The 14,157-nt window shown below is 47.8% G+C and overlaps 1 protein-coding gene across 3 annotated transcripts; it reads right to left on the reverse strand.

Annotated features, from left to right (window-relative positions):
- Nucleotides 1-219: 219 nt before the first annotated feature.
- Nucleotides 220-12,396, reverse strand: LOC309585395 (E3 ubiquitin-protein ligase BRE1A-like; the record flags this gene model as incomplete). Of its 3 annotated transcripts, none has more annotated exons than XM_082302091.1 (14): nucleotides 220-1,660; nucleotides 2,149-3,105; nucleotides 3,432-3,553; nucleotides 4,884-5,003; nucleotides 5,332-5,409; nucleotides 5,599-5,745; nucleotides 6,548-6,666; nucleotides 7,871-8,053; nucleotides 8,218-8,365; nucleotides 8,485-8,652; nucleotides 8,776-8,946; nucleotides 9,462-9,513; nucleotides 11,754-11,833; nucleotides 12,351-12,396. In XM_082302091.1, 9 exons carry the CDS (start codon nucleotides 8,902-8,904, stop codon nucleotides 3,491-3,493), a joined length of 1,155 nt encoding a protein of 384 aa, XP_082158217.1. In that variant the 3' UTR covers nucleotides 220-1,660; nucleotides 2,149-3,105; nucleotides 3,432-3,490. The 3 variants fall into 3 exon arrangements, with proteins under 3 accessions (XP_082158217.1, XP_082158216.1, XP_082158215.1); XM_082302090.1 differs by lacking the exon at nucleotides 12,351-12,396 and adding an exon at nucleotides 12,270-12,329; XM_082302089.1 differs by lacking the exons at nucleotides 9,462-9,513; nucleotides 12,351-12,396 and adding an exon at nucleotides 12,270-12,339.
- Between the last annotated feature and the right edge of the window lie 1,761 nt (nucleotides 12,397-14,157).

The following is a 14,157-nucleotide window of genomic DNA, read 5'->3' on the forward strand; positions in this document are numbered from 1 at the left end:
GGAGCAACTTCCAGTGAAAGAGGAGAGGGTTCTATTCCATTCCTTCTAACAGCTCTTACACCATGCCAGAAACTCTCAGCATTCCTTGGGAATGAATTTTTGCTCTCCTTGGAAAGGCAGGGTCATGTGCTCCTTCTCACTCTTCAGGATTCATCATCATTTACAAGGCTTTATTCATATATTCTGAATGTTTTCACACAGATAATAATGAATAGTGTCATTTGTGATTAACTCCTTGCACTTTGTTATTTCCTGCAGGGGATACAGGAAGGCAGTACAGATTCCATGATTCAGGGAAGGGACACCCATGAGACAAACCTCTGACAGGTGCACCATCCATGACAATTAAGTTTACAGAAAAAAGGAAAAATACTACACCCTATGAAGGAATGCTGCAAAGAAACAACTTCCCATTTTGATTTTAGAAGCACACTTCAACCAACCACAGGGAGCACTGAGATTCTAACCCACACCACACCCCTCACAAAATTCCCAGCAGCCACGATGAAATGACTGCAGAAATAATCCAGCATCCTGGCTCTCTTGTTGTGTCAGGAATGAGGTACTGGGGATACAGCCAAAGGGACAAAAGTTGTTTTAGCTGAGCATATTTTGCAACCAGGGGAAGGAAGAAGTTAAGCCTCTCTGCTGTAGAAGTTTAAAGCTTGTGAGAAATGTTTCCAATGCCTGGACAAAGGATGGGAGCACAAACAGGTATTACCAAGGCAAGAAACACGGAAAAATAAACTGAACAACAGCTTTAATTAGATTTTGTGCATAACAAGATTAATCTTTGTAGTAAAGTTGCAACAAAGGAACTCCTAAAAATCCTTTTCTGATAAGGACAATGACAGCAATGCCTCAGCCTAGGGGGAAGGTGACCGCATCAACCAGGGCTCATCAGTGGAATGCTACTTTCAAAGAGTCTCCAGCATCTTTCCTTTCTCCTCTACTGGATCTTTAGATGTGTCTGTCTGGGGCAAGGGAGGATGTTTCCTAGTGCATCAGCCCTCAGAGGTTCTTGCCCTGACTCAGGAAGATACACACCTAAGGAGCTGCTACACTGAGTCTACAGATTCAGTTATTTGGCCTATTTGGCCTGTTAATTGGGAAACTATTCACCCACAGGAGCACTGCCATACCTTGATGGGATTTAATTAGCATCCAAAGCAGACCTCTCAAATAAAACTCTCACTAATCTCTGCTGCACCTCAGTTTCCATCCCGTCAAGGCAGGACTTCAGCTGGATGTTCCCACCTAGGCAGTGTGGAAGCAAGGGATGGGGAATTTCCTCTCAGGCACAAAGAGCACATAAAAACCGAGGGCAAGAACAAAGGGAAAGGGGCAAGAAAGGAACCAAAATCTGGAGTCCGTTTCCTTCGAAACCCTGAACGCACCTCCCAGGAGACACTGCAGATCAGGTGGCAGAAGCTCACAGAGCGAGGGAGGCTGGCTCAGCGCAAGCAGGGCCTCTGTGGGGGCCTCAGCCGATGTAGATCCTGTGGAAGTCGTTGGCCCCGAAGGCCGCGTTGCACTTGGGGCACTTGCGCTGCCGGGTGTCGTAGCGCGTCTTCACGCACTCGAAGCAGAAGACGTGGAAGCACTTGGTGAGCACCGCGTCCTTCTTGCGCATGTTGCAGCACGGGCACGTCAGGCGGGCCTGCAACACACACACACAGAGCTGTGAGGGGCCCTGCAGCACACCTGCCGTGCTCAGAGGCTCTGGCAAAATTGTCCCCTGGACCACCTACAGCAACCCTGAACATTTTACTCAAAAACACCAAACCTAGCATAGATGAAGGAAGGGTATCAGGGAACATCATCATCCCAACAACCAGAAAAATGTGCTCCCTAGAAGTCTGCACCACATCAGAGCTACTCTGAGTCTGAAGGTGTAGAGAAGGGACGGTCATCTGCACAAGCATGCAGAGACATACAGTGGCTTGACTGCTGGCAGAATCAGCTGTTACACAGTTGTTGCCAGAGCTGGGCAGAAACTGACTCCCAGTTTCCAGCAGCTGAACAGCTGTCAGATACACCAGGCCAAAAATTCTACATATGGACACCTCAACACAAGTCTGATCCAGTCTGACCTGGGCAGTGCAATTTGGGCGCTGCTCCAGCAGGAAAGGGAGGGACAACTCTTACTTGAGCTCAGCCTTCAGCTGCTTGATCACTTCAGCCCCCTTCTTTCTTCCACCTTCATGCTTCCCTTTCTCCTTCTCTTTGGACTCTCTCTCCTCTTCAGATTCCTTCTGCTTCTGCTTTTTCTGCTCTCATTTCTCCTTCTCTTTTTCCCTGTCCTCTTGTATTGAGTCTGACTGAGGTAAAGTTCACAGCCCTCACAGTGCTGTGCTTTGCATTAGTAGCTGGAAGGGTGCTGATAACAGACCAGTGTTTTGGCTACTGCTGAGCAGTGCTGTCCCTCTAACATTCCCTTCCCCAAGACAGAGGACGGGAGTGAGCAAGATCCCAGAAGGGGACACAGCCAGGCCAGCTGACCCAAATTAGCCAAAGGGATATTCCATACCAGATGACGTCAGCTCAGATATTTAAAGCTAAGGGAGAGAGGAGGAAAGGAGAAGCATTTGTGGTTCTTCAGCATTTGCCTCCCAGAGAAACCATTAAGCGTGCTGAAGCCCTGCTTCCTGGGAGGTGTCCTAACATTGCCTGCTGATGGGAAGTAGAGATTGACTATTCCCTTTGCTTATGTGTGCACAGACTCTTGCTTATTTCTTTCTTACACTGTAATAAAACTGCCTTATTTCACCCACTGGTTGTTCTTCATCTTATTCTCTCCCCTGTCCCATTGGGAAAGGGAGTGATAGAGTGGCTTAGTGGGCACCTGGCACCCAGCCAAGGTCAACCTGTTATAGCTCTCTCTTTCTCCTTTTCCTTCTCTCATTCCCTCTCTTATCTCTCCTGCTCCCGTTCCTCTTCATCTCGCCTGGCCTTCATTTCATTAACATCTTCAGAAGCAGCCTTGGGAACAGACACTTGGGCAGAAGGATCATCAGGCTCCTGTTTGATCTCTGGAGGCTCCTCCTTTGTGTCTTCAGTGCTGGACTGGGACTGTAGGAGAGCACTGCCACTGCGAGAGCGGATCTGGGGTGGAACAGCAAGAGAGATGACAAAGAAAGCAAACCATTAAGTTCTTAGCCAGAAATCTTCCTTATCCCTTTCTCCCTTGTCTTCCCAGATCCATGCTTCCATGCCCCCTTTGTAACTGCTCCTGCTTTTCATGGAGCACTACACAGCTACAAAGGAAGAGCATTCATTTGGTCAAAGGAAGCAGCAGAGTGCAGAGCTCCACAGAAAATTTCACTGCATCCTGCACATCTTATCAGAAAGGTTGATATTGCTGGTGAGAGTGACAGCATTCCCCCTTCCCCTAAGCACTTTCTCCTCTTTTCTGGCATTTCCTGTGATACCTTGCTCAGGTCAGACTGGGCCTCTCTCAGTTTGCGCTTGTATCTCAACACCTCTCCCTTCAGCTGGTGGTTATGATTCTGGAGGCTGCTGATGAGGTGACGCATCTCCCGATTAATTGGGCCTGCAAAAACAGAAACACCGCTGCAACAAATCACACTTCTGCCAACCTTCTTGAGGTCTGTCATGGAGATGGAGAACGTCTAAGTGACAATGACAAAAAACAAAATAAGACTGTTACTATTCTGCCACACAACAGAGCAACAGATTTGCAGAAAAAAGTCATGCCAGTTTTACATACAACCATGGTCTCCCCATAAAACAGGTGAAGAGCTTTGTTTTTTGAGATGAAGTGACCTGCCAGAACGAGTATTTAACAGTAACAAAGAATCAACCCAGTTGTTCTAGTGCACTGTAGCCCCTAATGGGCACTGGTGGGTAGGTGGTGTTTGTTTTTAGGCACAGCAGAACAACACCATACCTGCTTGCTCATTGGCAGCCATGGACTTGCTGTAAACCACAATGATCTAATCAATAAACATGTCACACAGAAAAGTGAGAGAATAGAAAAAATGTACATGCAAGTAGGCATTATGTCAGCCTTCTACTAGTAAGACATAATGACTGAGAGGAAATGAAAAAAGAGAGGTACAGAATCTGAATTCTCCTTATAAAATGAGTTAGCAAATGATTGTGACTAGCAGCAGTGAAACCAACATATATATACATGCATTCAGCTTAAAAGTAATTAGGGGAAAAAAAAAGTTGTAAGCTAAGGACCATTTCTCTCTAAACAAACTCATGTGGATGAACAGAATCCAGAGGTGCCTCAAGACAGTTCCTCTGGCATCAGATCTCTGTATTTAGGTTACTGAGTCAGACATTTCTTATAGCTGGCACTAACCACTAAGATGATATTTAGATTATTCTCTCCATCATATACTTATCTACCACAGAGTCACAGCTTCTTGTGTTACCACCTTTAAAACATCACAAACTCACAGGCTGTTTCCTATCTATCCTCCCCCACACTGGGAAAGACATAAATTCATTGACTCTTTCAAGAACCTCTTTCCCCACACAAGTTCCCTGATTGTTTCTGTTCTCTGGTTCCACTTGCACAGGGCGTGGGGAAGGTGGAAGAGGGATCAATACATGTAAAGAGGTGACACAGTTTTAACCAGACGTGGTTAAAACGTACTGAAAGATCAGAATGGGACACGGGCAGGAAACCATTACAATTTCCAACGATGACCACACGGTGTCACCAAGGCACTGAACTGCAAGTGTAGCCACAGACTTGCTGATTTGTACCTGGAACTGAGTGTAACACAGCTGAAGAGCAGACTCAGAACAGACACTGCTAACGAGGTTTTCTGGAGACCCAGCACTGCAAAGCTGAGGGCAGCCCATCACACAGAACACCTTCATCCTCACAGGTACGGATGTCTCACCTTGAGCTTTTCATTTTGTGTTGTTACTTCCTCAAGATCCTGGCGCAGTTCCTCCAATTCACTGAGGCGATTCCCAGCAAGCTCTTTATTCTCTTCCAGCTCTGCATTCATCTCCTCAAACTGTTGGGATAAAGTACTTGTAAATCCTACTGTTAATGTGTCTCCTGAGAGTACTAATGAAGTATCCGTTTATGCAGTAACAGCAACTACAGACTGAACATCCAGGTAACGTGACCAAGTGAGACAGACTCTAATTCCACCAGATGTTCCATAAGTAGGGAACTGGTACACAGTCAGAACGGCTTACCCAGAGTCACCCAGATTTGTGGCACGGGATCTAAAAATTATCTAAACCAAATATCTAAATGCTGTTCAAACTGTGGCCCTATGCATGAGTTCTCCTTGACTTTGTTCTTCCCCTTGCCCACAACCAAGCTCCTGCCCTTACCTTGCGGGCATTAATGGTGATTGTTCCTCCATAGAGGCTGCTCCCAGCTCCATACACCTTGTAGCCTTTGGAATTTACCTGCAAAAAATGCAAGAGATTTCCTCAAGACCCAATTAAATACTGACAAGACTGATGCAGCACACCCAAGACCAAAGAAGGTACCCTGCAGGTTCTCAGTTCTCCCAGCACAGTACCAGAGAGGCTGTCACACACCCATCCAACACCGCCCCCGCTCCCAGGCTTCCTGGCCAGGAGGGCAGCGCTTACTCGTTCCAGGACGTCGGCCAGGTGGCGGTTGAGCCTCTGCTCCCTCTTGCGGATCTTGTCGATGTCCCACTGAAGGTCGTCAATCATGGTCTCCAGGACAGACACCCGGGACTCTGCTGTCTCCACCCTCTCTTGCAGCTTGGAGAACTGCAATCAAAGGAGTCTTTCAGCCAGCATATGGGACAGAATCAACTTTTCCTGAGGCTGCTCAGGAGTACTTTTTTTTTATTCATCATGTGCTTTTCATCTCTTGCTGTGGTGACAGACTATTTGATGAACTGTCCTGAATTTTACAGTGGCCAAATTCTAAGACAGTAACAAAAATAAGACAAAACTGAAAATGGAGAAAGAGCAGGAAGCTGGCAGAATACAGAGGCAGCCACCTCAGCTTATTCAAAGGCTTGATTTTAATCTTTTCAATCCCTATGTCATCTACTCTACAGACCACTTAAGTGCTCAGAGGTCTAACCTGAGCAAGATCACCACTAACATAATTTTTAAATGAACTGAAATATCTGCAACAAATGCTGCTAAGAATGTGAATCCATTAATGACTGGGATCATCTTGTATCTGGTATCATTACGCTGTCAAACGACACAGAGAAACCAAGGAATTCAGAACGACAGGGATGTCACCTCGAGTGTTCCAGGCGTCTACACAGCCACCTCAGCATCACGTGCCTCTGCTCTCCCCTTTTCTTTTAAAGTTCAGTCCATTCAACTCACTGACTTGCTTATATCCTTTCCTTTAGTGATGTAACAAGCCAATCAATCCCACTTATACAGAAAATCTATGCACAGCTCTCCACAACAACATAATTTTCGTAACTTTCAAACCATGGTTTTTCTGTGCCTCTCCAAGGAAATAAACTGCTTTCCAAACTATGGTAACCATAAATTATGCTAAGCAGGACCCCAAAGCAGATTTCTTTCTCTCTCCTTTTTATACCTCCTGAGACATGATCCTGTGCTTCTCCTGAAGAACATCAGCCAGTTCCTGCAGCCGTCCATTCTCATGGGACAGGTAGGAATTAAGCTCCACTACTGCTTCTTCCATCAGTGAAATATCTGAAAGGTGCACAAAGAAAAGGAAATTAATGGAAATCAAGGAACACTGGTTTTAATTCCTAAACAGCAAAGAGAGAAAAGGAGATTTCTGGGTTTAACTTCAGTTTACTGTACCTCTCCCACAGGTGGTTCCCAAGGGCCTGATCTCCATCCACAGAGAGCTTTGACTTGCACTCCCTAAGCAAAAGGCTCTGCAGTTTAACAATGCTGCACATTTCTGACCCAGGTGCCACCCCCTCACACCAGAGATCACTTCAGCTGTGTCGGTACCAGCAACCCAGAGCATGCCCCTGGAACTCGGGACACCCAGATGCAGGCCAAATTCATGCATAAACCTGCTACAACAGGTGACAACTTGGGATGACACACCAGGTGACAACTACAGCACCTGGGTGACAGGTGAAACTACAGCACCCAAGTACAAGCTCACATGGCACCAACGTCGCTACTACAGTTTATGATTGCCAGCCAAGGACAGCAGCACTTCCCTACACCAATGCCAGACTTGGTCAGAGCACACAGAAGGCACACCAAGGATGAGCTGATATTCCAGCCAAGTTTTTGTTCAAAAGATTAAGATTCTGACCCTAAGCAAATGAAGTTTTTTAAACAGTCATCTGAGTGTAAAGTGAATCTGCTGCATTAATTTTTAGAAGCTGGTCGTTTGGCTTTCTCTGCAGAACTTTGCTATGTTCAAAACCAACAGCTACACTGAGCACACCAAACCATTGGATGGGTACCATTCTGCTCAGAACTCAGTGGAAACCGAGCAGTTGGTTATTCCTACACCTTCTACTAAACTGCAGAGGAGAAGGAGTCCAACATCAGTTTCCAATGCTGTTTTCATTTCTTTACTTGTAAGCATGAAGCCTTTTATGTGGTGGCTGAGGACAGCTGGATGATAAGGTTCAGCTGTGTTCTCTGACTTATCAGGTACATGAACACACTACAGCAGAAACAAGCTGCTGCTTCTTAGCCCAGCACACTGGGCAGAGCTCTCAGCATTCAAACACAGAGGTAGCTACAATACACTTCTGGCACATGGTCCTTTATCAGAGGTTTTGATAACGAGAGTTTGGAAAGCCAGACCAATTAATTTTGGAAAATAAATGCACATGAGAAGGAACAGACCTTAATGTTTACAGGATCAGGCCTAAGGTGGGGGCAGATGAACACTCTTGAATACCTGCCACCGGGGTCATACCTCCACTATTCAGCTTGTGAGACAGCACATCCACCTTCTCCTGCAGCTTGTCATACATTGTCACAATCTGGGCAACAGCACGGCGGGAGGACTCCACACGCTCCTGCAGCTGAGATTCTATCTCCTCACTGGTACTGCTGGCTAGAGTGGCCAGGAAGGAGAATGCTGGCTCCAGTCCTTCCCCTGGGAACATAAAGAGGTGAAAAAAAGTAAGTGCGCTCTAGAAGGTAGCATATCACTGATCTGTACAATCACAAAAAAAGTCTCTGTCAGCCTTTAGAAAGGGACATCAGCATTGTCCACAGCCGAAATTCATCTTTCCCACTGTCCCCAGACAGGTGCCTCACCTCGTTCCCTCTCATCTTTGCGCTCCTGATTACTGTCAGAGTCTGGTTCGGGTTCTGGCACCACCAGTGCTTTCCTTTCAGACAAAAGGTCTCCAAGACCTTGGTCCAGGTCGAAGCGTTTAAGAATGATGCGGATATTTTCATCAAACTGAATGATGGGACAGGCAAGGCAAGACAAGATAAAGAATGCACGTGAACAAAAGGAGTGCAGTGGTACAGGAGAGACAAGAAAACAGCATGTATGAAGTAACAAAAGCTGTTACCAACCTGATTCCAGTATCGGTTGATGATCAGCAGAGAGGCATCATCGGTGGCCTGCCGACGCTCCAGCTTCTCGATGTGCTCCCGCAGCTCATCTTCGATGGCCTGGCGCTGGTCAAGCATCTCCGCGAGCTTCCGGTTCTTGCTCTGCAGGGTCCGGATGTCCAGCTCCTCCTGGGCACAGGCACACGGGACACAGGCCAGGTCACAGAAGGGCTCATACTGACCCCAGAGACATTTCTGCCTCCAGATGAAAAAAACCTGAAGGTGGAGTGGGGGTATGCAAGGAAGACATACGGTTGAAGAAACACCACCAAGTTTAATGGTCTCCACAGTGGTGCCCGAATCTTCAACCCCTGCCTTCTTCTCCGGAGGTGCAGAAGGGCCAGGCTCTCCAGCTGTCCGTTTATTGCCAATTCCAGACATGGTTGCCAAAGCGTACAGATTCCCACCTTCTCCAAGATCTTCCTGAACATTAAAAAACACTGTTAACGAAACGCCAAACACACATCCATGTGATCAACTTGATTTGGGGTTTTTAACATGCTGACCCATCACGCTAACGAGACGACCAAAAGAGAGCACATCATGGAACTCTGAAGACTTTGAAAAGTATTTTTTGGGAGGAATGGGTTAAAAGTGGAAGGCTGATAAGGAAGACTGTAAATCACTCAAGTGACCTTGCAGCTGGGAACAGCCCTAGATGAGCCACTGATCCTCTGGCAAGGGCTGAGTTTAAGGGTGCCCACATCTCTAATACTGTAGCTCTGCCCTGGTGGTGCTTCAGGGATCTCACAGGTAACAAGGTAATGGAAACAAATCTACTCCTCGTGTTCTGACTGTGAGTTTGTGCCAGCCTGTGCTGACTCACATTCTGGTCCACCATTAAGCTGTAAAAGACATCAGTGGGATCAACACTGCAAACAGAAAGCTGATAGGGAAAAGATCCAGTGCTCTGTAATGTTAAAATGGAAGCACTGTACCTTATCACGCTCTTTGCAAAAAAATCTTCATCCGGGTTCAGTCTCCGCTTTTCTGCATTAACAAAAATCAACCAGGTTAGACTTTAACAAACAGCTGAGATGGTGTGTATGTGGCCCCAGTTCACTTCACAACAACCAACTGAATCTACACACAAAGCCAGTCAGAGCTGAGGGAGCACCACCCTGGAAATGAGCCCTGTATCCAGAGGTCTCACAAATCCCATGGAACTGAAAAACAACTCGGAGCCAAGCCTTGTAAGACCCATTTCAAGAGTTTTCCTATGTACCAGGAGAGATGGGAGACATGTTTGAAGAGAAACCATTCCTAACAATGCAGTATGAAAAGCTCTGGACTAACAGAGAATCACAGAACAGCTGAGGCTGGAAGGGAGGACTGGAGGTCACCTGTCCCATTGCTCCTGGATGAAGCAGGGTCAGCCAAAGCAGGTTGCCACAGGCCCTGTCCAGGCAGCCTGAGCATCTCCAGGCACAGAAACTCAGCCACGTCTCTGGGCAGCCTCTCCAGTACCTGATCACCCTCAACATTAAAACAGGTTTTTCTCATGTCTGAACAGTATTTCCTGTAGTTCCCTAACATATTATTGAGCAAAATTACAAGTGTCTCCAAAAGAAATGCAGTTGCTGGAGATGGAAAATGGAAACAATTAGATCTTCACTAGACATGAGCTGCATTCTTCTCCCACAGTCACTGATGCTGTGCCAGCCTCCAGACTGCATGAAAACAGAAGTGAATGAAATGCAGACCACACCAGTAAAACCTGAGTTGTTCCATTTAAGCCTAAAATGGCATTTACAGTCAAACTAGGGGTTACAAAATGAACCTTCCATTTTTAGCTGTTTGCTTTAATTAAGCAGTTCTACTGAAAGCAACAAGGCCATTGTATTTTTAAGATGAAGCTGGTACACTGCTTTGCCAAACCTCAGCCTTTAACAAGCATCTCAGCTTGGCATTGCCCTTCATCCTATGCAAAATAATATAAAGATTATTTCTAAGTGAGCTACTGAAACAGCACATATGGTGTTCCTGTGAGGTATCTTCTAACATAAGCATTACATTGCATCTCAAATTAAAAGACAAAGGCAACCGCCACAGAACCATTTTCCTTCCAGCACTGACTTCAGCTGGAATTCCAAGAGCACTGGAAGGGGTGGGGATACAGCTGTCACTGAAAACATCTCATCTGTCCCCTGTCAGTCCAGCAAGCCACCAGTGACCACTGCCTTTCACACTTTTTGTCCATGGACAAAACACCCCTTCCATCGCCTCCTGGCACCACCCCCCTCAGCTCCAGCTCCCCTCTCCCCACCTCCTCACATACTGTACACCAGAACCCAACCCATTCATTTCTCATGGCCACAGACCCTCTCTTTCACAGAATCATTTAGAATGGGGAAAACCTCTGAGATCGAGTCCAACCTCTGAACCGACACCACCTTGTCAGCCACACCATGGCCCTGAGTGCCACGTCCAGCCAGGGACAGGGACTCCTCACCTGCCTGGGCAGCCCCTCCCAGTGCCTGACAACCCCTTCTGCTGCTCACACACAGAAGAGGTAAAGAACTCTAAGCAAGACTGTACACTTCTTTGAATGTCAGATTTATTTCCTTTTTGACATAAAAGAGCTGATCTACTCTGCTAGCTAACACAGTAAATTTTACTTACCCTGTATTTGCTTAAAAAAAAAGGATGTCTGATGACAAGCCCTACAGATTGAAATTCAAATTAGATCTTCTCTTCTCATATACTACCATTTTACAACTAAATCTAAAAGCCTCAAGGTTTTATCACACTTGCCACCGTCAGCTGTTCCTGCCACAGTACAGAAACTACACCGCACACATATAAACCTGTATTTATGCACAGACACAGACTCACAGAAATAAAAGCACCGTGGAGTTTTAAAAGCTGCTGTTTGACCTTATACTCCCCAGCAGGAACACAAGTCAAACAGTGTTCCATCCACAAGCCTAATAGGAATTTTTTCACGGCTTCAGGTCAGGCTCATCAGGAATATCTTAAGCATGGAAGGAGAAAGGGGAAAACTGCCAACCCCCTGCTCTGCCTGGCCCTGGTGAGGCACGGCTCGCGGGGTGCTGTGTGGAGCTCTGGACTCCTCAGTACAAAGACAAGGAGCTGCTGGAGAGGGTACAGCGGCAGACACAAATATGATGAGGGCTCTGGAGCATCTCTTTTATAAGGAGAGACTGTGAGATCTGGGCCTGGTTAGTCTGGAGAAGAGAAGACTGAAAGGGGATCTCATTAATACATACCTCCAAGGTGAGTGCCAAGAGAGTGGTCCGGACTCTTTCCAGTGCTACCCAGCAACAGGATAAGGAGCAGTGGCCATAAACTAAAACGCAAGAAGTCCTACTTCAACATGAGGAAGAACCTCTCTCCATTGAGGGTGGCAGAGCACTGGAACAGCTGCCCAGGGACGTCACGGACTCTCCCCCCTCTGGAGACATCCCAAACCCACCCGGATGCGCTCCTGTGTCACCTGCTCCAGGTGACTCTGCCTTGCCGGGGGGTTGGACTGGGTGATCTCAACCTGAACGATTCTGTGATTCAGCTTCCCACACACACCAGCCGCTCCCACACCTCCTCCGCTCTCCCACATCCCGCGGGGGTCCCGCCCCTGCCCCCGGGATCTTCCCACAGCGCCAGCCGGACACGCCTCGAGCCGTCCCTCCCTCCGCGGGTGTGCGGTGCGTCCAGCGCCCAGAGAACCCCCCTTCCTCCGCACGACCACCTCCCGGCTCTACCCGGCCCCGTCCCGCCCCACAGACCCGCCGCCGCCGCCTCCGCGCCCTGCACCGCCGGCAATGGCCGCCGCCGGCCGCCCCTTCCGGCCGCCATTTCGCCCTCACCCGTCATGGAGGCGCCGCTTTGCCCTGGCCCGACATGGCGGCGCCGCCGCGGCGCCCGACGCCGGCGCCCGCACCCGCACCAAAGATGGCGGCGCGGGCGGAGCCGCCCCGCCCACACGCGGCCCCGGCGGAGCGGCCGCCTCCGTGCCCGCCCCTGGAGCGGCGGCAGCTGCTGAGGGAGCGCGGCCGGGCTGCTCGGTACCCGCCATGGCGTGGCTGCAGGGCCAGGGCAGTGATGGTCCCCCTGCATTCGGCACGGGAGAGGCCACACCCTTGTTCCCCTCCAGTAGAAGGAAGTAGTGTTCTGCTTTCCTCAGTGTTGTTTGTAGATGAACTGTCACCTCCTTGTGAATTGTTGTACAGAGGCAACACAGCAGATAAGGGAAAAAATACAAGCAAAAACCTGAGTGGTATGGAGAGAAAGAGAGGGATTAATAATGATTGTATTAATACTTGAGATACTTTTGTGAAGAAAGTGGGAGAGCCGAGCAATCCAATGCCAATGCAGAGGAACTGCAGATAAAGTCTTGCAGCAATTTGCAATTGCTTACAGTCTACCAGGCGTGTGACAAGTAAGGCTGCTTTTTCCTGAACCTCGCAGGTTCGACCAGTCCTTCGCTTGCGATTGCTGCAAGAGAGAGTTGAGCACATTACAACATTATGGTTGGTTAAGAATTTGACTGAAGCAAAGTATTTCTTGGAAAGGATGTGCAGTTGTTTTTAGCATAAGGAGAGGGGTGCCTGATATAAAGAAAATCACCAAAGACCTAGAGATGAACTGAGTAAATAAAGCTGTGTACCAAACAGCTTAGAGAGGAGACAAGTTTGAGCTTGCAGTGTTGGTGTGCTTGAGCTGTGGCCACAAAATGACACTCAGACTGATTCTCCTTCTGTAAACAAGAAATGCACAGCCTTGTGACCAGGGCTGTGCTAAGCATCACCTGCTACCTACTCCAAACCTCTGTTCCAAATCAAAAGGATCTACAGAACTTCAACTATTGTCTCTCCCTCAAGTTGTAAGAGTAGTAGCATCCACTGAAGTTTGCTATGAAAGCCCAATACGTTGGTGTGAAATGCATCCTCTTTGGTAAGCTGGGAGGCGGAGACACGGCGTTGTGACCTGTTCACATATTACCCAGATGTGTCTGCAGATATGCAGTTAAATTTGAAGCTTTGGCACACCCAGGACAGTACCTAAAGTGATCTTTGACCCAGCAGAACTGTGCTGCTTCCAAGAGGAAAGGCCATATGGAAGAGCTGATACTGCTCCCAATTGTTGATGAACCTGAGATTGTGGTGAGCAGAAGGCTCTGCTGTGGAGGGCAGAGCGAAATCCTCTCTTTTGCGAGAAGATTTGTGTGCCTGGAGTCTGCTGAGGAAATACCAGAGCACAGATTCATCCCAGAGGTGGGAACAGAAGAGCTTTGGCCAATCAGCTCCAGGTGCTGTCAGTGGCAGATGGAGAAAGGGATTGCAAGTTGCACACACATGGAAAGAGGCTGGACAAATGGACCCAAGGACACAAGAAGCAGCCAGCCTAACATAATAAGGTGGAAAAATTATATCTTCAGACAACCAGTGAATGGGCAAAGCAAAATAGTACCCACAGCACTCACAGCAGACTGACTGCCCTAAAAGAGATAACCACATTCCAAATTCAATGGAGCAAAGCTCTTTCCATTAATATTTCTGTGGTAAAGGTGTATTTTTGTGTCAGCACACAATTCAGGCTTTCATGTCCTAGGTTGTTAACTGGAACCACAGCAGCTACTTTGTGATACGTCAGTGCCAGGCACCATAGAAGAGC

Source organism: Coloeus monedula (genome assembly GCF_965178545.1).
Source record: "Coloeus monedula genome assembly, chromosome: Z".
Lineage (NCBI taxonomy): Eukaryota > Metazoa > Chordata > Aves > Passeriformes > Corvidae > Coloeus > Coloeus monedula.